This window comes from Rana temporaria, chromosome 7 (assembly GCF_905171775.1).
Source record: "Rana temporaria chromosome 7, aRanTem1.1, whole genome shotgun sequence".
NCBI lineage: Eukaryota > Metazoa > Chordata > Amphibia > Anura > Ranidae > Rana > Rana temporaria.
Window position 1 is genome coordinate 108,526,201 of NC_053495.1, and position 26,657 is coordinate 108,552,857.

The 26,657-nt window shown below is 42.7% G+C and overlaps 1 protein-coding gene across 1 annotated transcript in view; it reads right to left on the reverse strand.

The window, feature by feature from the left end:
* Nucleotides 1-26,657, reverse strand: part of KCNT2 (potassium sodium-activated channel subfamily T member 2) — a 1,265,156-nt gene that overhangs the window by 900,504 nt on the left and 337,995 nt on the right. Inside the window, exons 3-4 of the mRNA XM_040359820.1 lie at nucleotides 14,082-14,181; nucleotides 2,051-2,102 (exon numbers count right to left, since the gene is read on the reverse strand). Coding sequence (XP_040215754.1) covers nucleotides 2,051-2,102; nucleotides 14,082-14,181 — 152 coding nt within the window. The remainder of the gene's footprint in view (nucleotides 1-2,050; nucleotides 2,103-14,081; nucleotides 14,182-26,657) is intronic.

A 26,657-nucleotide genomic window follows, 5' to 3' on the forward strand; every position in this document is an offset into this window, starting at 1 on the left:
AGAGTTCTCATGTCATGGTATTGATACCCTTTCATGGATAATAGTGAAATAAAATAAATTAAATCCACCTTCGGAACACCACTATCCTCTCCCTTCCCTCCATTATTTCCCATTCCCATTAGTAACTTTTTTTATTTATGTTTATTTATATCTGTATAATACTTCAACTCCTACAAAAGTACAATTATTATTGCATTTACTGTATTTATCGCGGTATATCGCGTTCCTGCGTATACCGCGCACCCCTAAAGTTGCCCCGAATCCTGTGGAAAAAAAAGTTTTTTTGTACTTACAGTTTTGGTGTCTTGCGCGGCGTCCATCGGCGGCCTCGTCGGGTCCGGCGTCCGTCTGCGGCTTCGGGTGTCCTCTTCGTCGGGTCCGGCATCCTTCTGCGGCGTCCTCGCATCCCCCCCGCTCGTTTCCCGCGCCGAGTTTGAATACTGCGCCGACATATACAGAGCGCAGTACACTCGTGTATTGTCGGCAATGCTTGGCTACTCTCGCGCTGACGTCCTGTACGTACAGGACGTCAGCGCGGGAGTAGCTGAGACTGCCCGACAATACACGAGTGTACTGCGCTCGGTATATGTCGGCGCAGTATTCAAACTCGGCGCGGGAAAGCGGGTATCGGCGTATACCGCGCACCCACGATTTTGCCCTGATTTTCAGGGCAAAAAAGTGCGCGGTATACGCCGATAAATACGGTATCTGTATTTCAATGCTGTATCTCATTCTAAGTTGTTGTCATCTGACATACTGTAACTGTTGTAATCTATTACTTTAAAATAAAAACATTATAAATTAAAAGAGATCCACCATATGTTAAAACCCAGTTTCAGACATTTTTTAGATAGGGCATAAAGATATTATTATTGTATTTTTTTTTACCGTTTTTCAGAGCTTCCTGTCTTGGTGACAAGTATTCAGGCGGACAGGAAACAAATGATAGGAAATATCACCCATGGGAAGAAATATAGCATTACAAATACATTTTTTAGTGTAAGAGAAATATTAGAACCTCTGTCAGGTTTTTATTGGTGTGTGTGCCTTTGTGTGCCTTTGGGTCCCAGTAACCCCCATTCCTCTAATTTCTTGTCATGACACTAGGGTGTCACTGTGACAAACATTGGAGGAAATACGCTCTAGTGGAGCCACATATAGCACTAAAAACCTGATAGATGTTCAAATCGTTCCCCACAAGAAAAACATTCAGACACACAAATATGTCTAGATACTAACTTGCTAAGAATGTCATGGTCTCTGAGATGTCACAATGTGCTTTTATTTGTAGGCAGGTTTGTCATCTGAATAGAGGTGGGTGCACAATGCCTTATGCTATATGTTTACTTTTCATGTAAATGATGGGTTTTGCCCTATGATAATAATGGACATTGCATTCGAGGGAGCTCTGAAGCCTTTGAAATCTGTTGTGGCCTATTTGTCTCCTCTGATCAATAAAGTCTTAAGCCTCGTCAGGAAAACTGTCCAGGAAAAATAGAGAACCTGCTCTCTATTTTCCCATCGGGATTCCTGGCAGAGTGTTTCCTGCTGAGAAAACCAGTCGTCTGTATGCTTACCTGTCCGAGGTAAACCCATGCATGCTAGATAAGACTTTGACGCATGCGTGGTAGCATAAAAGGTTAGTGTGGGGTGTAGCAAGATGGCAGCGACGGCATCGAATGTGACAAGCGTCGGTTCGTCGTAGTCGATGAAGTTACAGCGTTCTTGCCAATCAAAAGAACGGCGGTTTTTTTGAATGGCCGTCTATATGCACGGCTTTGCAGGGCAAGCTTGCCAGGAATCCGTCAGGAAAACCAAAAAAAATTGTGTACAGGGCTTTAAGGTGTGTACATTGCACAGCTAGAAACAAAACAGTTGAAAGCTGAAACAACCCAAATAAAAGCAAAAATGTAATTAAAAAAAAAATGTTGATAGGCTCCCCTATAGATATTTAATAAAAAATGCAACATTTTTGTTATGAATGGGCATAATGCTACCAATATTGGTCTTGCAAATTACTTTTAAAATACAAAATAGAATGTTACATTACCTGAAGGCCCCAAAGGGCCAAACTTCTGTTAACCCATAATATAGAAGAAGACCTGCAACAAAGTAGCAAAAAAGAAATGTAATTATTTTTCCAAACTCATATTTTTTTTTAAATATAGCCTGTTTACAGACACCTAACCAAAACATATTGTTAATTCAGATCTGAGTGTGCCTTCAACTCCAGTGCAAGAAGAGGTAAAGACTTTTCCTTCCGATATAGATTGATGGACTCAAGATCCTTGTTCTTATATTTGTCTCAACATTAGAACATCCATAGATTACAGTAGGAAACACAGTAAAGCAGTAATAAACTCTCCAACTCTTCTTCTCTTTTTCATCTAGTCCATTATATTAAGTAATTAACAAACATTATCCTTTATACTTCACCCCTATCGTGTGTTGCTTACTTTTTTGACATCTTTGAAAATTAGTGCCTCCAGGGATAAGCTGGCACCATCTTAGGTTTGTTTTCCGAGTCTGCATTACAGATTACTTTTGCCCTTTCATGCAGCCCTAGCTGTTATCTCATGCATGCAAAATCTTTTCTTAGCCAGGCCTCATTCTAATTCTAATAGCACCCACTGTATGCTGCAGCTGATCTCCACTATAGTATGGCATCCTCTGCCTAGGTTTACACCCCATGTAACATCACACGGTCACAAGGGGCATAGCAGGGAGTTGCAAATAAAACAGTTGTCTTGCAGTTTTTGAGCGCAGTGCCACAGGGAGCAGATATGTCATACATAACTCTGCATACTTGTCAATGGACCGACGGCGCGCAGATTGTGATTAGGGGAGAAACGTCATTAACCACTTCAATACAGAGCTTTAAAACCCACCTCCATACCGGGCCTATTCTGGCACTTCTCTCCTACGTGTACAAATCATCATTCTTTTGCTAGAAAATTACTCAGAACCCCAAACATTATATATTTTTTTTAGCAGATACCCTAGGGAATAAAATGGCAACTTTTTATCTTGCACGGTATTTGCGCAATAATTTTTCAAACGCCTTTTTTTTGTAAAAAAAATGGTTTCATGAATTAAACAATAACAAAACAGTAACGTTTTTGTAAAATATGAATGATGATGTTACGCCGAGTAAATAGATACCTAACATGTCATGCTTTAAAATTGCACACACTCATGGTATGGCGCCAAACTTTGTTACTTAAATATCTCCATAGGCGACGCTTTAACATTTTTACAGGTTACCAGTTTAGAGTTACAGAGGAGGTCTAGTGCTAGAATTGTTGCACACGCTCTAACGCACGTGGCGACACCTTACATGTGTGGTTTGAACAACGTTTACATACATGGGCGGAACTTACGTGACTGATCACCAGTCATCTCTATGCTGCACATCCAGCGGATGGCGATCATCTCTCCGGGCCCCCGATGGGACGGGAGAGCCCGGAGAAGCACCGGATGGCGGTGGGAGGGGGGATGTCCCCTCCCGCCACCTATAAGAAAGATCAAGCGGCGGAACCGCCGGTATGATCGTTCTTACGGTGCGCAGGATCGCCGCCGGAAGAAAATTATATCTGAATGATGCCTCTAGGTACAGGCATCATTCAGATATCCCCGCACAAAGTACAGGAAGTCATATGATGTCCACCCGAGATAACAGATCCCCTTTTTTGACGTCATATGACGGCGTGCGGTTTTAAAGTGGTTAAAAAGAACGGAATGAATTACAAGACAACTGAGCAACTAGGGAGACATCTAAATGCAGTGATCATTGGTGTTATTTAAGTGTGATAAAGTTGTGGGGGAGAGTTTACTATCACTTTAAATGGCTGCCAGATAATGGTGCGTGGCTTCCACATATTTGCAAATATATGCCGTGTACACACGGTCGGAATTTCCGACAACAAATGTTCAATGTGTGCTTGTTGTCGGAAATTCCGACCGTTTGTATGCTCCATCGGACATTTGCTGTCAGAATTTCCGACAACAAATGTAATATACTTCACTCAACAGTGGTGAACTGATAGAATCAAATATTAACAACGCTTGCCTCGAAAACAACACTTCCAGAAATTATATGCAACCATATCCTGCAATATAATAAAATATAATAAAATTAACCCACTTTACTAAAAAAATGAGACTTAAATCATCAAATCAAAACATTCCCACTCCTATGTTCCTATAACATTTTACAGACAATACTTTTTGCTACCAGATAAAAATATAAATATATCCCCCTGTCTGTGGTGATAACCAAGGACACCAAACATGTTAGTTATCATACAAATTAAACTATGGATGTGTGTTGGAGTTAATGTACACAGTCTTACATTTATTTACAGTGTATGTGAACTTGATTTACAGAGTCAGTGATTAGTTTACTTTGTCACTGACAATGTACATAGTGAGTCCTACTTATTTATATATATATATATATATATAACCTGCACAGGTTGAATGACAGCAGATAGATTATGTGACATCAGCTGCAGATTGTCACATGGAGATTCCATCCCCACCTTTCAAAACCTGGGATCCAGGTTCTGCATAGCAGCTACATGATATATATATATATATATATATATATATATATATATATATATATATATATATATATATATATATATATATATATATATATATATATATGTGTATATATATATTACATTGTCCAAATATTTTGTGGAAGCCAGATTTATTTGTTGAATAGGTGACAACTAATAAATATGCAGTTACATTTATATAGTAAAAAATATATATATAATGTAGGGATTTGAAATGCTTCCTTGCTTTACCTAAAGAAAAAAATGTGAAATTATAAAAATACAATAATTTACCAGCATTTAGTTTTGTCAGTCAGCAAAGGGGGCGTAAAAAATAAATAAATAATACTCCTTAAATAATAATAAAAACAAAGGGCCAGATTCATGTACAATTCCGGCGGCGTAACATATCCCATTTACGTTACACCGCGGCAAGTTTTCAGCGCAAGTGCTTGATTCACAAAGCACTTGCCTGTAAACTTGTGGCGGCGTAGCGTAAATCCGTCCGGCGCAAGCCCGCCTAATTCAAATGGGGCGTGTATCATTTAAATTAGGCGCGTTCCCGCGCCGAACGTACTGCGCATGCTCCGTTTTGTAATTTCCCGCCGTGCTTTGCGCGAAATGATGTCGCACTGACGTAATTTTTTGAACGGCGACGTGCGTTACGTCCTTTTCTTATTCCCGGACGACTTACGCAAAAAAAAAAAAAAAATTTAAATTCGACACGGGAACGGCGGCCATACTTTAACATGGCTGGTCTAAATATAAGCCATGAAATGGGAGCCGTAACTTTACGACGGGAAAAGCCGACTAGCGAGAGAATGTAAGTAAGAGAATGCGACGAGCGCGCGTAGCTTCGTGGATCGCCGTAAACAGCTAATTAGCATACCTGACGCGGAAAACGACGCAAACTCCACCCAGCGGGCTCCGAAGTATTACACCTACGATCCGAAGCCGTACAAAGCCGTACGCCTGTCTGATCGAAGCCTAAAGCTGTCGTATCTTGGTTTGAGAATTCAAACTAAAGATACGACGCGGCAAATTTTAAAATACGCCAGATTATCAGTAGATACGCCGGCGTATTTCGACTGTGAATCTGGCCCAAAGGTCTTAGTTATATGCATTTTCAAATTTATGTGGACGCCATACTCCACACCAATGCAGCTCTGTAAAATGTTTCCTGCTTTGCTGAGAAATATATAGCAATTATTATATCAGAAACAAGTTTAATCAAAGGTTACTTCATCATCAAAAATACAGTGACACATGAAAGACCCAGATGGAGCAGCCAAAGGTCACCCTTGCATGTTTACCACTAAAAAGAAAAAGAAAATGGCAAGCAGTTCAATGATTTTTTAGATAAAAGGAATATTGTGTGCATGCTATGGGTTTGCCATGGCCTGAAACTTATTCCACTAAAAGCACTAAAAGCACATATAACAAAAAAAGCACATACTGCATTAAATGCTCCAAGTTTAAAGACCTTTCTTTCTCATTCATATGCTTTTCAGTTTAAATCTGAAGTATTGCCGCATACACACGATCGGTTTGTGTGATGAAAACGGTCTGATGGACCGTTTTCATCAGACAAACCGATCGTGTGTGGGCCCCATCGGTTTTTTACCCATCGGTGAAAAAAATAGGAACTTGTTTTAAAATTATCTGATGGTTAAAAAACCAATAGAAAAAAACGATTGTCTGTGGGTGTGTCCATCGGTTAAAAATCCACGCATGCTCAGAATCAAGTCGACGCATGCTTGGAAGAAATTGAACTTAATTTTTCTCAGCACATCGTTGTGTTTTACGTCTGAAAAGATCGTTTTTTTAACCAATGGTGTGTAAGCACAATTGATGAAAGTCAGCTTCATCGGATATCTAATGAAAAAATCCATCAGACTGTTTTCATCGGATGAACCGATCGTGTGTACAGGGCATAATGCTTACTTAGGTCAAATAGAGACATAAGTAGTTTCCAATCCAACCTAAGGCATGCTAAAGGTTATGACTGCCAATTAGACATGTGCACATGTCTAAAAAATGTATTTATTTAGTTACTCCCGAAATTCGTTTTTACTTATTTTGTTTTTCGTTGGAAATTGCATTCGTCTGAACATCCGAAACAAACTAAAGGGTCACTAAAGGAATTTTTTTTTAGCTAAATAGCTTCCTTTACCTTACTGCAGTACTGGTTTCATGTCCTTATTGTTCGTTTTTGCTTTGAAGTGGCTGTAATTCTGCTCTGATCTCCACACTTCCTGGTTGTCTTTTTCCTTACAACCATCATACTGGGAGCTTTTCACTGTAGGTCTAAGCTGTCATTACTGTGTGTCTAAAACTTAACAGAACCAATCAGATTAATTTTAAAAACAAAACACTGCCCTGGATTTGTTTGTTTTTGTTCTGTGTGTCTCTCTAGTTCACAGGAACATGACAACAGTTTAAAAGTGAAACTAACCTACAGGCACATTATATGTTTGATTTTTTATCTATTTGTAATCATTTTAAAAAGGAATCAGTTAACTTGTATGTCTCTATACACTGTAAACAGTCATTTCAGCAAAAAAAATGTTTTCCTTTAGTGACCCTTTAAGGTTGAATCTGTCATTGAAGGCTTATGGTGTCTGACTGTCTGTCGAATGTTCAAAGAAGATTCGACAGAGCAGCGAAACTGTACGACGATGCAATCATACTTTTCCGGTCGAATGTTCCGCCTACAAGCTTTAGTAGAATTCTAATGTTGTATGACTAGTAATAATTATATTTATTAATTATTATTACTAGTCAACCAACAATATCATTTTTCTATAGCCTATGGGCCGAGCATTTAACCGGAAATGTATGATTACAGCGTCGTACAGTTTAGCTGCTCCGTCAAATCTTCTTAGAACTTTCAACAGACACCATGGCCCAGATTCTCAAAGGGCTTACGACGGCGCAGCGCCATGTACGCTGTCGTAAGTCCTAATCTGGGCCGTCGTATCTATGCGACTGATTCTTAGAATCTGTTACGCATAGATATCCATTCGATCCGACAGGCGTAAGTCTCTTACACCGTCGGATCGTAACTGCAATTTTTTTCCCCGCTGGGTGGCGCTTCCGTCGATTTCCCCGTCGAGTATGCAAATTATCTACATACGCGAATTCCCGAACGTACGCGCGGCCGACGCAGTAAAGTTACAACGTTTACGTTAGGATTTTCCATAAAGTAAAGTTGCCCCTGCTATATGAGGCGCAGCCAATGTTAAGTATGGCCGTCATTCCCGCGTCAAAAATGTATAAAATTCCGTTGTTTGCGTAAGTCGTCCGTGAATGGTGCTGGACGTAATTTACGTCCACGTCAAAACCAATGACGTCCTTGCGACGTCATTTAGAGCAATGCACGCCGGGAAATTTTGGGAACGGCACATGCGCAGTTTGTTCGGCGCAGGGATGCGCTTCATTTAAAAGAAACACGCCCCCTACCCGCCGAATTTGAATTCCGCCGGGTGATTTACGCTACGCCGCCGCAACTTTACAGGCAAGTGCTTTGTGAATAAAGCACTTGCCTGAAAAACTTGCGGCGGCGTAACGTAAATGAGATACGTTACGCCCGCACATTTTTGCGCCCATCTACGAGAATCTGGGCCTATAAGCCTTCAATGACAGATTCAACGTTTGTATGTTTTTGGATGCTTCGTCGAATCTTCGTTGTTCATGTTGAATTGTCAAGTTAGTTCTAGCTATTTTACTGCTCTTCCTCTTTGGTTACAATCAGCCAATAACATTCATCATCATCATTATTTTTATTTTACTTCCCCCACCCAATTCCAGCCGCGATCTCTTCTCTCTATAATGTCGAATCTTTTCTCTCTATAATGTCAAATCTTTTCTCTCTATAATGTCAAATCTTTTCTCTCTATAATGTCAAATCTTTTCTCTCTATAATGTCGAATCTTTTCTCTCTATAATGTCAAATCTTTTCTCTCTATAATGTCAAATCTTTTCTCTCTATAATGTCAAATCTTTTCTCTCTATAATGTCGAATATTTCCTCTCTATGTAGAATAATCTTGGACTAATAGAGTTAAAGTGGAGTTCCACCCATAAATATAACATTACATCAGTAGTTTTAAAAAAATGTCATTAGTCCTTTAAGAAAAACATTTTTTTTTTTTAGATGCCTTCAAAGTGTTGTTGCTAGGCAGAATAGTTAATCTTCCCACTTCCTGCACCTAGGTGCTTAAGCTTCCTAACCTACACCGCACAGACTCCTGGGAATGTAGTGGGTGTAACTTTCCAGGAGTCTGTGCACTCCCCAGTCTCGAAGAATCATGTGACTTGGACAGTACAGGTGCTGAAACCTGATCTGAAACCTATTACACTGCATGTGCAAGATCTGCAAGGCTGAAATCCAGGAAGTCATACAGTCTGGCTTCATGATGCCCACACTTAAGATGGCCCCAGTCAATTTCTATTTTATAAAGTGTCTAAATGCTGTAACAACCTAACAAAACGGACCTTAGTTTACAGACTAACTTTACTAGAATACATTAAGCTTGTGTATTACAGGGGTATTTATATTTAAAAAGTGAAATTGTGGCCGGAACTCCGCTTTAAGGTTAGGCACATTCGAACAACGAAACGAAAATAAAGCATTTGTTTATGTCGGATCTTTCGGTTTTCGTATTCTGTGCGTTCGTTTTTGTTTGTTAAAACGATAACAAAATTACCTGAAATTCGGACAAAAACGAATGCACATAGTCTAATGCCAATTGCTTGCATTCATAAAGCTTTAACACAGTAATACTGTATTATATTATACTGTACAGTCCACTTTATTTTTGTTTATTATGTGCCAACATATATGTTATCCAAATTCAGTTTTTCAGTATGTTTGACATTATGCATCACTATACCATTGTATACAGTTTTCTGCCCTGCATCTCTTGCTTGGTGCCCAGGGTCCATTTTTTGTATTAGTTTATGTTGCAAACCTCAGATTCTGGTTTTTGCAGTTCCTTCTTCAGTTGACTGTTGGGTTAACTAATAGGTCTGCAGACAGCATTTTTTTCTGGGGATGCTGCTAGGATTTTAAAACTGGAAAGAGAAACATGATGTAGCTTGCATAACATGGCAAAGTGAACAGAAGGTGTGGCCACACTGAACTGTCCCTTTGGAGAGGCATAAAGAGGCTTCTTACTATTTACATGGCACACACTTGCCAGAGTACTGACAAAATAAAAATGACCTAAAGTGAGTGTAGAGCCAAAATTGTATTTCTAACTTTTACATAGCATAGGGGAGGGTAAGAACCCTTTTAAGTTCCCCTTATTGTTTTAGCTGGGTTGTTTCACTCTTTCTAAATTTTGGTGGCCATTGTCAGGAAGACAGAAAATGCTAGGATATTCAACATTTCCTTGTGGTAGTAGTTGGGTCTCCAGGACAGAAAAGTAATATCTTTCCAATGGCATACAAACAGTAAAAAATAAACTAAAATTCTGGCTAATGATCACTATGTCCAAAATAACATTATTATTATTATACAGGATTTATATAGTGATAAAGTTTGCACAGCGCTTGACAACATTAAGGCAGACATTATACAGTAGTTACATTACAATTTGGTACAAGAGGAATCAGAGGGCCCTGCTTGCTAAAGCTTACAATCTAGGAGGGAGGGTCAATTGATACAAAAAGTAATAGCTGTGGGGGATGAGCTGATGGAGAAAGTAAAACAGTGTATTAGTTAGAAGCAGTATAAGCTTCTTTAAACACTTGCACGCAGATGTACATTTACACAATGGCACGAGCAGGCACATTGGCATACCTGTACGTCCCTTTAAATTTGCTGTGCCCGCCGTGTGCCTTATGAGCGTGCTCGAGGGTCCCGGGGACTCTATGTTCCCGGGCGGCCCACGATTGCGGTCGGCAAAGGCAGAACAGGGGGATGTTGACTGTCACTGAGGGCTGTTCCCTGTGATCGGGAATGGTCATCAGTGACGTGTCACGTGTAGCCACGCCCCCTAACAGTAAGAATCACTCCCTAGTACTGAATTAACACCTGCAGTGCCACCTAGTGGTTAGCCCCTTCACTGCCAGTGTCATTTTTACAGAAATCAGTGCATTTTTATAGCACTGATCGCTGTAAAAATTACAATGGTCCTAAAAGTGTCTGATGTGTCCGCCATAAAGTCACAGTCACAATAAAAATTGCTGATTACCACCATTACTAGTAAAAAAATAATTATTAATAAAAATGCCATAAAACTACCCCCTATTTTGTAGCTGTTATAAGTTTTGCGCAAACCGATCAATAAGCGCTTATTGCGATTTTTTGGACAAAAATATGTAGAAGAATACGTATCGGCCTAAACTGAGGAAAAAAATCGTTTTTTTATATATTTTTTGGGGATATTTATTATAGCAAAAATAAAAAATAAATGTTTTTTTTTTCAAAATTTTCGCTCTATTTTTGTTTATAGCGAAAAAAATAAAAACCTCAGAGGTGATCAAATACCATAAAAAGAACGCTCTATTTGTGGTAAAAAAAAGAACATCAATTTTGTTTTGGAGCCATGTTGCATGACCGCGCAATTGTCAGATAAAACGACGCAGTGCCAAATCGCAAAAAGTGGCCTGGTCTTTGACCAACAAAATGGTCCAGGGCTTAAGAGAAGGGTTTTCAGGGATTGTCTAAAGATGTATAGATTAGGGGACAGTCAGGTAGGGAGTTGCAAAGGATAGAAGAAGCTCTGGAGAAATCCTGTAGACGAGCATGGGAGAAGGTAACAAGGGAGCTAGAGAGTAGTAGGTCTTGGGAGGACCAAATAGAGCGGCTTGGTTCATATTTTAAGACAATGTTGGTAATGTAGCTTAGGGCAGAGTTGTGGATGGCTTTGTAAATTATTGTTAGTACTTTGAATTGTATTTGTTGGGTGAGTGAAAGCCAGTGTAGGGATTGGCAGAGAGGGGTGGAGGACACTAAATGGTTGGTAAGGTGGATGAGTCTTGCAGCAGCATTCATTATGGATTGAAGGAGGGATAGTGTATGTAAAGGTAATCCAATAAGGAGTGTGTTGCAGTAGTCGAGGCGAGAGATAACCGGGGAGTGAATTAGAAGCTTGGTGGTGTCATTGGTTAAAAAGAGGCGTATTCTAGAGATGTTGCGGAGGTGGCATGATTTGGACAGGGATTGCATGTGGGCCTGAAAGGACAGTTCAGAGTCTAGGGTTACCCCTAGCACCCTGGCATGTGGGGACGGACTGATAGTTGTGCCATTGATCTTGACAGAGAACTCAGGGGAAGGGGCACGTGGGGAAGGAAATATTGACATAAAATTGTTTGGCATCTACATACACTTTATTTCCAAGCCACAAGCGAGAGTCTCAGAGATGCATTTATAGAAAACTGTATAAAGTAATGCATAATGCCAACACTGAAAAGTAGAATTTGGGTTTACACATACTGTACTTTAAGATTATACCTTTCTCAAAAGTAATTTTAAATAAATATTGTTCAAGAAATCTGTCACAAAGGAGTTCAATAGATAAATGATTTAAGAACTTAAAGGGTCACTAAAGGAATTTTTATTTTAGCTAAATAGCTTCCTTTATCTTACTGCAGTCCTGGTTTCATGTCCTTATTGTTCGTTTTTGCTCTGATGTTGCTGTAATTCTGCTCTGTTCTGGACACTTCCTGGTTGTCTGTTTCCTGATGGCCACAGTACTGGGAGCTTCTAGTTTTCCAAACCCTCACTTCTCTATGGCTCTATACAGCACAGAGGCAGGATAACATGCAAAAACGAAACTGAAACTACAGGTACATTATATGATTGATTTGTATCTATTTTTAATCGTTTTTAAAAGGAATCAGTTAACTATTATGTCTCTATACCCTGTAAACAGTCATTTGAGCAAAACATTTTTTTTTTCCTTTACAACTCCTTTAAGTGATAGATGGAACCCCACTTAAAAGCATTTGATGATATGATTGTCTTCTTTAATCTTTTGTCTGTAGTTGAATAATACAAATTTAAAGGAGGTGTGTGTGTGAGAAGAGGCATTGTATATTTTTGTAAGTTTATTTAAAACTGACAATAAGCCTTCTTATCTTATCCTATCTTATCTTATCTTATCTTATCTTATTGAGCTACTAGTAACCTATGAGTTTGATTTTTAAACAAGTAGAGTTTGTTCACTTGGGACAGCAAATACTTAAGCCTGATACACATTATTAGCTTTTTTCCTTTCAGCCCAGTGGGTTGAACGGAAAAAAAAAAACTGTCAGCTCCAGTCGGAGCCCCTATTCTAACTATTCAAAGTTAGTATAGCGATCTCCCCCACTGAGCTATTGTGTTCTGACATTGGCAGAGAGCACTGATCATGGGGGTTAAATACTAAATATAAACAGCGCTTGAAGGATGAGGTGCAAACCACACAAAGCATATTAATATCCAATCATAAAAATACATTTTAAACACTGCAGCAGCTGTAACAAAAGGTGCTGAGACCTCAGTGGATGAGAGAATGATCAAAGACAGTGTTTGCAGAAAGTGATTATACAACTTACTAAAGTGCAGGTGCATTACATGACCATAGTGAAATATAACAATATACGATAGTGAACAAACATCAAAAAATTAGACAACATATATCTGTATGAAAAGTGCTTCAAGAAAAAGTGCATAAGTGCTCCAAAAATATGTATGTGCTCCAAAAATGTTTTTTCTGTGTTGTGTGCCACACTCCCCTCTTGTGACCCCCCTCACCAAATTGCATACATCCACAGCTCTGCAGTGTGGAGTCAGGAGCGCTATGATCTGTAAGATCTGATATTGGATAAATGAATTTCTCAGTAACGTCTCACAAAAGTTGTGTATTCAAAGTCGATCAGTCATGCTCATATTTGGGAGACAGAGAAGGAACTAATAGTGAAGTGCTGTTAATCATAAGCAGATTTAGCGCAAACTAAACGGTAATTAAAAAGAGGCTGAACAAAACAGGCATCAGTACAGAGCTCCGGATAAGCCGCTGGTTAGCGTAAATTCTACAGAGGGCGGAAGTTGCGATCAGTTGTCCTTGATGACGCCCTGGAGGAGGGGCGAAATGCGTTGACGTACTTTCACAACCATTTGCGCATTTACACATTTGCGTAAATGGTTGTGAAAGTATGTCAACGCATTTCGCCCCTCCTCCAGGGCGTCATCAATGACAACTGATCGGAGTAGATCAGCTGCTGTTTTTTTCAGCATGCATGTCCAACAGAAGCTGGCCAAACTTCGGCTTCTGTCAGACAGACCGACATACACACAGGCTTAGTGTCTCCCGACATTCGACCTGTGTGTACCAGGCTTTACTTTGCAAAATATTCAATGTATATAAATAAAGCAAACCATTGATCACTCTTGGTTGATTATAGGTAACATGGCCTTATCTTATTGCTCAGTTCCTTTAGTAAATCAACCTGTAAATCAGCTTGTAATGTTTTAGGACAGATAACCTTGTAGGAAATGTTCCATATTAACGGATATATTCATTACCATGTTTTATTTCCAGAATGGTCATCTAGAAGGACACGCACTATATACAGCATACAGCTTAGAAGTTTCAGTGAAAAATTGAAGAGTCGAATTCTAAGACCTGTAATGAAAAGGTCATTATAAGTCTGAGATTTTACAATCACAACACAGCATGAAATATCATGAATATAAAGTACCTTATTTGACCAAGAACAACCTTCATATCTTAAGTACAGTGTGGTTAAAAAAACTGAAGAGTGCAAAGTTTGATGCAGCTCTGCATAGAAGCCAAGCTGCTTCCAGTTTTTTTGTTAAAACTTTATTGAACAAGCTGAAATTAGAAGATGATTGGCTATCATGTACAGCTGCACCAGATTCTGCACTTTCCAGTCTTAGGCTGGATTCCCACTTATACATTTTGAGTGCTTTCTCCTTTTTGCAGATTTGCAGTACAGAACGTGTTCCATAGCAAACCATGTTAAATGGACTGTAGTGCAAATCTGCAAAATGCACAAAGCACTAAAACTGCATAGGTGTGATTCTAGCCTAAGTAAATTAATCTCTATGGTCCTTAATAAACCATCAAATTACACATTACATCAGATTTCTGATAAGAGGAATGAAATAGGATGATAAGTTTATAATTACTTTACTGTCACAGTTAAAAATCTACAGTGATATAACTTGAGAACTGAATAGCTGTCAAGCATGTTAACAGGCTTAAAGTGATTTTTTTTTTAAATATAATTAACATGTTATACTCACTTTCTCTGTGTGATAGTTTTTCACAAAGCCGCCATGATCCTCTTTTTCGGGGGTCCCCCACTAGCGTTACTGGCTCCTTCTCTTCAGCGAGTTCCCCCTATAAGAAGCTGCTTTCTATAGGGGTACTAATGCAGGCTCGATCCCAAGCCCCACTGCCTGCGTCTATAGACACAGACAGCTGGGCCCCGCCCCCCTGCTCCCTCGCAATAAGATTTGATTGACAGCAAGTGAGAGCCAATGGTATCAATCTGCTCTGTGAGGAGGAAGAGAGCAGAGAGAGACGCTGCTCTCCTTCACAGTGCTGGATTGAGATTGTGTTTAGATGTGTATAAGAGGTGGCTAGGGGGATCCTAGACATACTTTTTTTAGCTTAATGCAGAGAATGTAGTCAAGTAAAAAAATCTTCAGACTTTAGAACTACTTTAATAAATAAAAAAGTAACCGCTAGCATTAAGATGTCATGTTTTTTTCTAGTCAGATGATATAAAAATACATAAATAAATAATTGAATACCCCAGGCCTGGCACCACTGTGGCTGATGCAAAGTAGAATCTCTGGAGATAGAGCGGTAGCGGCTACTAGGCAGGTGTAGAATGAGCAGGGGGGGTAGAAAAAAAAAAGGGAAAACAAAATATATATGAAGGGTATATTCAGGGTACTTAGACATAATGCACCCAGTTTAGTGCTGAAGAATATAGAGATGCTATATTGACGTGTATGTGATTCTGATGATATGTGAAACCTGTGGTGCAATATACCATGTAATATTTTGGAACGTATTTTTTAAAAAAAAGTAAGTATGTGTTTTGTATGTCGGAATTTCAAAAAAAAAGTATCTGATTAAAAAGAAATAATAATAATTTTAAATTCTTTATTACGGTATATGCCATAGGTTACAGTACATTGAACAAAAGTACAACTTTAGTTTCATTTCCCATTTATAGTTTGGGAAAAGATTGGATTTGAGGATAATGATTAGGGATGTGATGATAACTTTACCCCTGACATGGTCCTATATTAACCACTTGCCCACGGCACTATAGCTGAATGATGGCTACAGTGCGGCTCGATAACTCTGGGAGGGTGTACATTGACGTCCTCCCAGAGTCTCGCTCCTGCGCGCCCCCTGGGGCGCGCACACGGGAACATCCATGCTCGCCAGGTCCACGGAACCAGGCACAGCACGGATAGCGGTAAAGGGCCAATGACAGCGGCCCTTTACCACTTGATCGCTCCGTCCAATGACGGAGTGATCACAAATGTAAACAAACCCAGGGTCATGAGAAGTTGGCATTCTAGGATGGAACAGCAGCATACCAGGGCCGTCCACCTCGAGAGCAGTGCCACTGCAACAAAGGCCAAGCACCAGTAGGGTGTCATCTCAGCCCCAAAGGGATAGGGGCCATGCCAGCCTTCCATTTGCCCCTGTGGCTTTCCCCTAATTCCAGAGCAGCAAACATCCCCGCTTTCACCGCCAAGCCAGGTGTCCAGGTGAACACTGATGATTTTGCCATGCTTGATTTTTTTATTTGATTTTCACCGAAGACTTACTATCGTCGATTGTGGCCCAGTGCAACCTCTACACACAGCAGTACATAGTAAGCAACCCTGGTTCTAGTTACGCCCATCCCTTTGAGTGGAGAGAACTAACCGTAGAGGAATTCAAAATTTTCTTAGGCCTAACTTTTAAAAAATGAATTGTACTCCTATTGGTCTACCAAACCCATCCACCACATGCCACTCTTCTCATCCCTTGTGCCAAGATCAAGATACCTTATCATTATGCAGTTCCTCCACTATAATGTCAACACCCAGTGCCCTCCCTGAAATGACCCAGCTTTTGACAAACTATTAAAAAATTTGACCACTTCTAAATTATTTCTCTGAAAAATTCTCCCAGTTATATACCCCCACACAGAATATCTCTGTAGATGAGTCCCCTGTAAAATTTTCAGGCAGGCTGGTCATCAATATCAGGAAAGGTTCCACTCACTGGTAATACCATCTGATATTTGGCATGCAGTACTGATGTCCATTAGCAGGTGTCTCCTGGCAGTTTGGAACTGTCAGGAGAGCCTTTCCCTGCTGGTGTTATGTGATCTTTGGGCTGCAGTACTGGCGTCCACCAGCGGGTGAATCCTGGCAAGATGGAGCATGTATCTCCTTCTGCAATTAGGAATCACCTGAACCTGATAGCAGATAATGCTATAAAAACCTGGCTTACTTTGGCCAACATACTTTGCCTTGGCTTTGTCTGACACTTTGTTCCCTGATTGGAACTTTGATTCTGAACGTGAACCTGACTCTGATCCCGAACCTGACTCTGATCCCAATCCTGATCCCAAACCTATTTGTACCTGTTCCTGTCAGTCCTGTATCTCTGGATCCCTGCCCTGCTATCTGATCCCTTCCACCCTCTCCCTGTCCATTGCTCCTTGTCCCCCATTCCCTTTTGGCTATATTTATTTGTCTGATTATTGTTATTTTTGAGTCTTGTCTAATATTGGTTTGTTGTGCACTGTGTATTATTGGAGGTGGTTGTGTTACATATTATTCACATTTCATTAAAAAATTATTACTTTCTTCACCTTAATATGTCTGGTTCACTTGTGCAGTCCACACAGTTCTGATCGCATATGATTCATGACAGAAAGCCAAGGCCATGCCTGATCAGAAGTGGCAGCACAAAGGATCCATCTCGGTTCTGTTGGCTTGCTGAAATGAACCCTAATGTGATTCCCTATTATGCTTTGCTGGCATCTGAGAGTGGTGACTATCTATGCCAGACACTAAAAAAAAGAGTAGACCCATGACCAGCTGCTTGAGATCATCCATTTGGCCCACTCCCAGGTTGACCAAGGCTGTGTTTTGTTTGGAGAGGTGCAGCCGTTGATCCAAATATGTGCTGAGCTAGCCTTGTCCTGTGTTCCAGGAGCCTGTGATGATTTTTCTCCCCCTTTCAGTGCTGATCAGGTGGAATCTCTGGTGTGGCTGCTAGAGGATGATCCCTCATGCTTTGATGAGCCACTGTCTGCTGCCCAGCCTGATGAGCCACTGTCTGCTGCCCAGCCTGATGAGCCACTGTCTGCTGCCCAGCCTGATCTGCCACTGTCTGCTGCCCAGCCTGATGTGTTCATGTCTGCTGCCCAGCCTGAGGTGTTCCTGTCTGCTGCCCAGCCTGAGGTGTTCCTGTCTGCTGCCCAGCCTGGTGTCCCGGTTCCTGCCTTCCAGCCTGGTGTCCCAGTTCCTGCCTCCCAGCCTGGTGTCCCGGTTCCTGCCTTCCAGCCTGACGACCCGGTTCCTGTCTACCAGCCTGGTGTTCCAGTTCCTGCCTTCTAGCCTGGTGTCCCGGTTCCTGCCTTCCAGCCTGGTGTCCCGGTTCCTGCCTTCCAGTCTGATGTGCCTGCCTTCCAGCCTGATGTGCCTGCCTTCCAGTCTGATGTGCCCTCTTTCCAGCCTGATGTGCCCGCCTTCCAGTCTGATGTGCCTTCCTTCCAGTCTGATGTGCCCGCTTTCCAGTCTGATGTGCCCACTTCCCAGTTGGACAAGCTGCTTTTCGTTCGGTTTAAAGCCATGGACTTTCCTCATACCCAACCTGATGTGACTTTACCTGTTGCCCAGTTTGTCACCATGGATTTCCCCCAGCAAAGGCTAGTTGGAGCATCCGAGGTCGCTCCTTTGAGGGGGGTACTGTCAGGAAAGGTTCCACTCGCTGGTAATACCATCTGATATTTGGCGTGCAGTACTGATGTCCACCAGCACTCCGTCACCACTCCACCACCACCACCAGTCCACCACTCCTTCCTGGTGTATGAAGGGAAGGACTCCCAACTGCATCCCTCTGAATGCCCAGAGTACATCGGAGCCAGCGGAAGAGTGGTCTGGGAGCTTGTCTATCCACTTCTTGGAAAGGGATACCATCTTTATGTGAATAATTTTTATACTAGCTTGCCCCTCTTCCGCAATCTTTACCGGAGGGACACCCCAGCATGTGGTACAGTAAGAGCCAATAGAAAGGGCTTTCCACAAAAACTCTTCAATGAAAGGCTACGACGAGGGGAGACGGCATCTTTGCGGAATCAGGAGCTATTGGCTATCAAGATTTACCAAAAATCTACAGAGAACCCCGTATCCTATCTGCACTACCAATAACATATTGTCTCCGCCCTTTTGTACCCAGAAAGCCCACCACAAAATATTCGCTCTGATTCTGTGAGCAGACTCCACGAATGCCACTTTCCTGAGAAAGCCCCCCCGTGAAACAGGCCACAGACATCAGAAGAAATGCCGGGTGTGCTCCAGAGGAGGAATTAGAAGAGACACCACATATTATTGTCCTGATTGTCCTTCCCAACCAGGCCTCTGAATAGGTCACTGTTTCCATCGTTACCATACTTCTCAACATTATTAGGGAAGTATGGTAAACGTAATTCTCATTTCCTGTCATTTTCCTCCACACCACTTATGCCACTGCACTGAACTGTACATACCTCTGCCTTCTTCGGAACTGACCCTGTCCTGTTATACAACCAAGCTTCTGCCTAACGCTAAACATACCTCTGCCTTCTCCGGAACTGACCCTGGCCTGTTATATGACCAGGCTTCTGCCTAACGCTAAACTGACCCTGGACTGTGTGACCATGTTTTTTTGCCTGCCTCTTGGACTTATCTTTTACCTTTCTATGCTAGTGGAAACACAGGGGTATCACATATGTGAGGGGCTCCAGAATTGTTTTTCTGGATGAAGAAAACACATGTTTTAGTTTTCTCATTCCCAGATAATGGTCTGGAGACTCGGAGGCTTCAAAGAGATTTGGGTGGGAGAAGCCTCTACCCCTGTCCTCATTCTTCGCTGGCCTGCTACTTGGATCATGTTCCTGCTTACTACCAGGACCAATATTTTGGCACTGCTGGCAATGTCTCTACTTGCACTGACCCTGGACTGTATATGGACAGTATCCCTGCCTGTACTGACAATGAAAAATATTCCTGCCTGCTGCCTGGACAATTCCATTCACTGTCCCTGACCATGTCCCTGCCTGCTGCCTGGATCAGGGCTCTCCTCTTATGGACAACTGCACTACTAAAACCACAGGTAATCTTTTGTTTACCCTTTGCTCAGCAGACTGTATTTTAGGGTGTAATTCTTGGTATCTACATGCTATGTATTAGAAATATGAAGGGCCTTCAAAATTGTGATAGATTGTAAGGAAATTATATGCGTAATTTATGTCCCTAGAACATCTGATGGTGCTCCTTGGATGTTGAGCCTCTGTATGTGGCCAGGCTGTGTGAAAGTCTCACACATGTGGTATCGCCATATGCAGGAGGAGTAGCAGAATATATTTTGGGGTGTAATTTTTGCTATGTACATGCTATGTGTTGGAAATATCTTATAAATTGACAACTTTGTGTAAAAAAAAAGTGTTTTAATTTTTTTTCCACATATTCCAAAAACTTATGGAAAAAAAATGAACTGTTCAAAAGACTCACTATGCCTCATAGATTATACGTTGGGGATTTTGCTTTACAAAATGGGGTCACTTTGTCGGCATTTCCATTGCCCTGGTGCTCCAGGGCCTTCAAAAGTCTAAAATAGGTGGTTAAGAGAATAAATGTGTAATTTATGCTCCTAGAACGCCATAAGGTGCTACTTCAATGTTGGGCCTCTGTATGTGGCCAGGCTGTGTAAAAGTCTCACACATGTGATATCGCCATACTCAGGAGGAGTAGCAGAATATATTTTTGGGTGTCATTTTTGCTATGTACATGCTATGTGTTGGAAATATCTTATAAATGGACAACTTTGTGTAAAAAAAATGCGTTTTAATTTTTTTTTCCACATTTTCCAAAAACTTCTGGAAAAAATGAACCGTTCAAAAGACTCATTATGCCTCATAGATTATATGTTGGGGTATTTGCTTTCCAAAATTGGGTCACTTTGTGGGTATTTCCATTGTTCTGGTGCTCCAGGGCCTTCACAATTGTAATAGGTGGTTGAGAAATTAGATGTGTAATTTATGCTCCTAGAAAGCCTGAAGGTGTTACTTCAATGTTGGGCCTCTGTATGTGGCCAGGCTGTGTAAAAGTCTCACACATGTGGTATCGCTATATTCAGGAGGCGAAGCAGAATATATTTTGGGGTGTCATTTGTGTAATGTACATGCCATGTGAGAAAAATAACCTGTTATAATGACAATTTGGTGTGGAAAAAAATAAAAAATAAAAAAAAATCTTAATTTTGCTAAGAATTGTAAACTTCAAAAAACTAACTATGCCTCTTACTAACTACCTTGAAATGTCTACTTTCCAAAAAGGTGTATTTGTACTTTCCTGGCTTGTTAGGGTGTCAGTACAGCAGGTGTGATCAGATTGATCAATTTTCAGTGATTGGCACCATAGTTTGTAGACTCTATGGCCCAGATTCCCGTAGATCGGCGTAGCGCATCTCATATGCGCTACGCCAACTTAGAGAGGCAAGCACAGTATTCTCAGAGCAAATGCTCCCAACCTTGCACCGGCGTAACGTAAAATCGTTGGCGTAAGCCGGCGTAAGCCGGCGTAATTCAAAGTAGGAAGGAAGTGGGCGTGATCCATTTAAATGAAGCGTGACCCCATGCAAATGAAGGGCCGAACAAACGGCGCATGCGCCGTGACGCGGATGTATGTCCTGCTCCCCTATGCGCATGCCCACCGCCTATGCCCAGGGCATAAATACGCCCAGACATGCGCCCGTCGAGTGCAAAAGTACACCCGTTTGTTTGTGGTGTAAGTACTTTTGTTTTGTGCCATGCCTGCTCCAGCGTCTAGGAAGGATAAGAGGAAGAAGAATTTCTCCCCAGAGGAGAAGGCGCTTGTGATCTTGGCCATGGAGAGGTACGATGCTCGCCTCCATGGGGCAGAGACTGGCACAACCAGTAAGGCCAAGAGGGATGAGATCCTGCTGAAGATCACCACACAGGTCAATGCCCTTGGGAGGTAAGGACCCCCAAGGACATTTAAAAAAAAATTAATGACCTGTGTTGTGTGGTCAGAGAGAAGGTGGCCACAATGAGGAAGCATGCCAGGGGCACTGGAGGTGGACCAGCCACTACTATTAGGCTGTCTCCTGAAGAGCAGGTGGTTGCCCGGTGTCTTCAGAGGGAGCAAGTGGAGGGAGTGGAGGGCTATAATTCCTTTGAACAGGCCTTGAGAACAGGTAAGTGTGTTTAATATCCTATCTGGTGTGTAGCATGTGAGGGGGTGCAAGGGAACATGTGACAAGTGTGTGGGTCCACCAACATGTGAATGTTTTGTGTCATCCACAGATGTGCAGGAGGGAGCGGGGCCATCTGCTGCCTGTGGCCGTCCCACACCATCATCCCCGGAACATCCTGAGCCTGACCCCCTGGGAAGCCAGGAGTCATTGGTGGAGGGGAGTGCCCAGACCTCAACTCAAGAGGTGGTTGAGGAGGAGATGGTCCATATGGATCAGGAGGTTTGCCTCTATTTGGATGAATCCTCCCTTTTGGCCGGGCCCTCTCACCCATCCACCCCCATCTCGTCAAGACCCTCAGGGTCCAACCCCATCATATTCAGCCCCTCAGGGTCCAACCCCATCATATCCAGTCCCTCAAGGGCCTCCCCCTATGGAAGGCCTCAAGCCTCTCCTGGCCCCAGGAAGGCTACCAGGAAAACAAGGGGGGATCCTGAATTCCTCCCGGAACATTTAGCGAGGGAACAGGACCGCCAGACCCGCCATATGGGTGCTGTTGCCGTAGAGATGCGTCGTGTGGCAGACAGCCTGGCCTCCTCGGGACACATAAATGACACTCTCCTGGATGTCAGTGGCAACAGTGTAGCGATGGTCACCTGCCTTGGGGAGCTGCAGGCAACAACGGCCAACCTCGTGGCAGAGGTAAAGTCCCTGGCAGTGGCCGTACAGGGCAATACAGCTGCCATTGAGGCTGAGAGGAGGCAGACGCGGCTGTTGCAGGCGGAGACCAATGCGGTACTCACCCGCATTGCCGTGGCTTTGGAGGGCAGGCAGCCAGCCAGGGAGAGACCAGGGGATGCTCCTCCACCTGATGCCCCACCACCCCCACCTGAGGCTCCCACCAGACAATTACGGAGCCAGGGCCGTGGCCGTGGCACCAGGCTTGGCCCACAACAGGGCAATTGATTATTTTTTTTGCCTTATATTTGCTCAGGTGATAAGCGTTTTTTTTTTTTTCTATTTGCTCAGGTGATGAGCGTTTTTTTTTTTTCAATTTGCTCAGGTGATGAGCGTTTTTATTTTATGTTTGCTCAGGTCATGAGTTTTTTTATTTATTAATTACTGCACACGGTGAGGCGTGCAGCCTATAGTGTGACTGGTGTGTGAATGTGAGGGTGACACACCTGCCAGCAAAGGGGTGTCACCCTGGGTCGTCTGGGAGAAGTTATCCCCACGACCGTGTGAATGTGGTATGAATGGACAGCGACATAATTGGGGCCTTGGCGCGGCGTTGCTGCTCCCAAGTCCTGCATGATGGACTTGGGCTAATCCAATGTGAAGTGGATGTGGTGTGTGTGAGCTAGGGACCACAGTGGTGTGCATGCGTGCATTCTCCTTGTGCCATGATGAATGTGTGTGTTTAAAGTGCAAAGATACGTTCCACGAGGCAACTCCTGACTGCTGTTCCCTCAGCAGACAGGGTAGCCTCGGGCAGGGGGGGACTGTCTGGTTCGGGGGTCAGGTCATCACATATGTCAATGTCCAGGCCCTTTCTCATGGTGTAGTTGTGTAGAATGCAACATGCACTGATGATCTGGCACACAAAGTTTGGGGAATACAACAGGGTCCCCCCGGACTTATCCACGCATCGGAAACGAGACTTCAGGATGCCAAATGTGCGTTCCACCACTGCACGGGTGCGTATGTGTGCAGCATTGTTTTTTCTCTCTCCTCTGGTTTGGGGATTCCGGAATGGAGTCAGGAGATGGGGCCCAAGTGCATATGCAGAGTCACCTGGAAGGGAAAAGACAGGAGGATGTTAGTCGTGCATGTGCCCCTCGTGATGTCTGCATCATGGGGTCAGACAGTCATGCCTGACTCCCATGTCACTCACCAACCAGCCAGCTGTCCCCATACACGTTCTGTTAGAATTCTGTTGGGATGTTGCTTTGACGGTATATGTAGCTGTCGTGGCTGGTCCCGGGGCGTTTGGCACGGACGTGCCATATGAGGCATTGGGCATCGGCTATCACCTGTACGTTGATGGAATGCCAGTGCTTACGATTGCGGTATATGTGCTCTGTGGCACGGGGGGGCCGTAGTGCCACATGGGTGCAATCAATGGCCCCCACGGTGCGTGGGAATCCTGCAATTCTGACAAAATCCTGCATTGCCTTCTGCCGCAGATGCTCATGGGTGGGTCTGATGACGTGGTGGGACATGCGTCTGAGGATTGCGGGGACAACCTGGTGCACACATCTGCTCATGGTGGTTTGTGACATCCCAGCCACTACTCCACTTGTACGCTGAAAAGATCCACTGGCGAGGAAATGCAGTGTTGCCAGTATCTTGACCAGTGGCTGCACTGCATGTGAGCGATCTGTCTTGCTGGTGATGTCATCATGCAGGGTTGTGGCTAGTTCCAGGATGGCAGCAGTGCTGAATCTGAAGATGCGATACACCTCCGAATCCCCCATGCCAAAGACGTTCATGCGCGGTCAGTATATCCTCTCCTGTGCCCTCCTCCTTCTACGCGCCTGTGAACACACTAGTAGTGCTATGACCATGCCTGCCCCTGGCATGTTGCCATACTGATGTGTTGTCCTGCAAGTGTGGTTGCTCAGCTCGTCCGTAATGGTGCTGCTGCAGCTGCTCTCCAGCTGACCTGCGCACGTCTGGTGCAAAGTTACCCCTGCTTTATGAGGGGTAACTTTAGGCCAGACGTACAGCTTATGCGCAGCGTGCGTAGCCTGCGTCGGGCGCACATACGGTCGTGAAGCGCCGTATCTCCCTCATTTGCATATTTGAATAGAAAATCAATGGGAGCGCCAGATGCCTCCAGCGTAAATATGCGCCCACGCTACGCCGGCGTAGGAAAGTTACGTCGGTCAGAAGAAGCCTATTTTCAGGCGTATCTGGTTCTGTGGGTATGGCTCATAGATACGAAGGCGCATATTTACACTTACGCCGCGCATCTCGATATACGCCGGCGTAAGTTCTTTGTGAATCTGGGCCCAGAACTTTAACACAGACTAAATAATATCCACTAATTTGGGTTATTTTTTACCAAAGATATGTAGTAGTATACATTTTGGCCCAAGTTTATGAAGAAAAAATATTTTTTTGCTAAATTTTATAACAAAAACAGAGACATTTTTTATTTTTTTATAGAATTGTCAGGCTTTTTTCTTTTATAGCGCAAAAAAAAAACAGTGGTGATTAAATACCACCAAAAGAAATCTCTATTTGTGTGAAAAAAAAAATCATATGGGTACAGTGTTGCATGACTGAGTAATTGTCATTCAAAATGTGAGAGCGCTGAAAATTGGTCTGGTTAGGAAGGGGGTTTAAGTGCCCAGTGGTTAAGGTGCCTTTATCTCTTATCTACTTATAACATTGATATGAAGTTTTTGCTAGAAATAACAGCTGCCAATGCATTTTTCATCTTATGTTCAGTGTGACAGATTGTCCCATGCACTGCATCCATTTACGGTATGCATTAATGTATTTCATACAGCACATTATATCTGAATCATTTTGGAATTCATTTTTTTAGTACAGAGACAACTTTATTTTGGTATATTCCCTGAATATATATATATATATATATATATATATATATATATATATATATATATATATATATATATATATATATATATATAATCAATTCTCGCAAATTAATTCCCCAGAAATTGTAAACCAATAAATACACATAACTTTAATTGTATGTAGATCCAAAGTATGTTTATGTATGAATGCAAGCTAGGGATCTTAGATTGTAAGCTTTTTGAGGGCAGGGACTGATGTGAATGTACAATATGGCCCGGATTCACATACATTGGTGCATATTTATGCCGGCGTAGCGTATCGAATATATGCTACGCCGACGCAGCGCACAGAGGCAAGCACAGTATTCACAAAGCACTCGCCCCCAGTCGCTGTTAAAGATAAGCATCCCAGTGCGCATGCTCAGAATCACGTCGAAACAACTGCCTAAGATACGTTGAATCACTGCCTACGAAGTGAACGTAACCTACGCCTAGCCCTATTCACGTACTACGTAAACGACGTAAAATACGATGGCTGTGTTCCCTGGTCCATACCTTTGCATGACTTGCGCCTCCTATATGGGTAATAACTTTACACCGGACGTAGGACTTACGCAAAGCGTGTATATTATGCGCCGGGCGCAAGTACGTTCGTGAATCGGCATATCTCCCTCATTTGCATAGGTGAATAGGAAATCAATGGGAGTACCACTTGCGGCCAGCGTAAATATGCGCCAACGATACGCCAGCGTAGGAAAGTTACGTCGTCATAGGAAGCCTATTTTCAGGCGTATCTCAGATTGTGGGCACGGCGCACAGATACGACGGCGCATACTTACACTTACGCGGCATATCTCGAGATACGTCGGCGTAAGTGTTTTGTGAATCCAGGCCAATATATGTAAAGTGCTGTATAAGTTGACTGTTAGGGATGAGCTCATCGAAAACCGAACATTATGTGGCATTCGCGGCAAATTTGAACGCCCAATAATGCACTGCGTGATCTCAGTGCATTGCTGTAGGATGATTGGCCAAAGCATGCACCATGATCTGCATGCTTTGGCCAATTCCAGCGCCCTCTGCCAA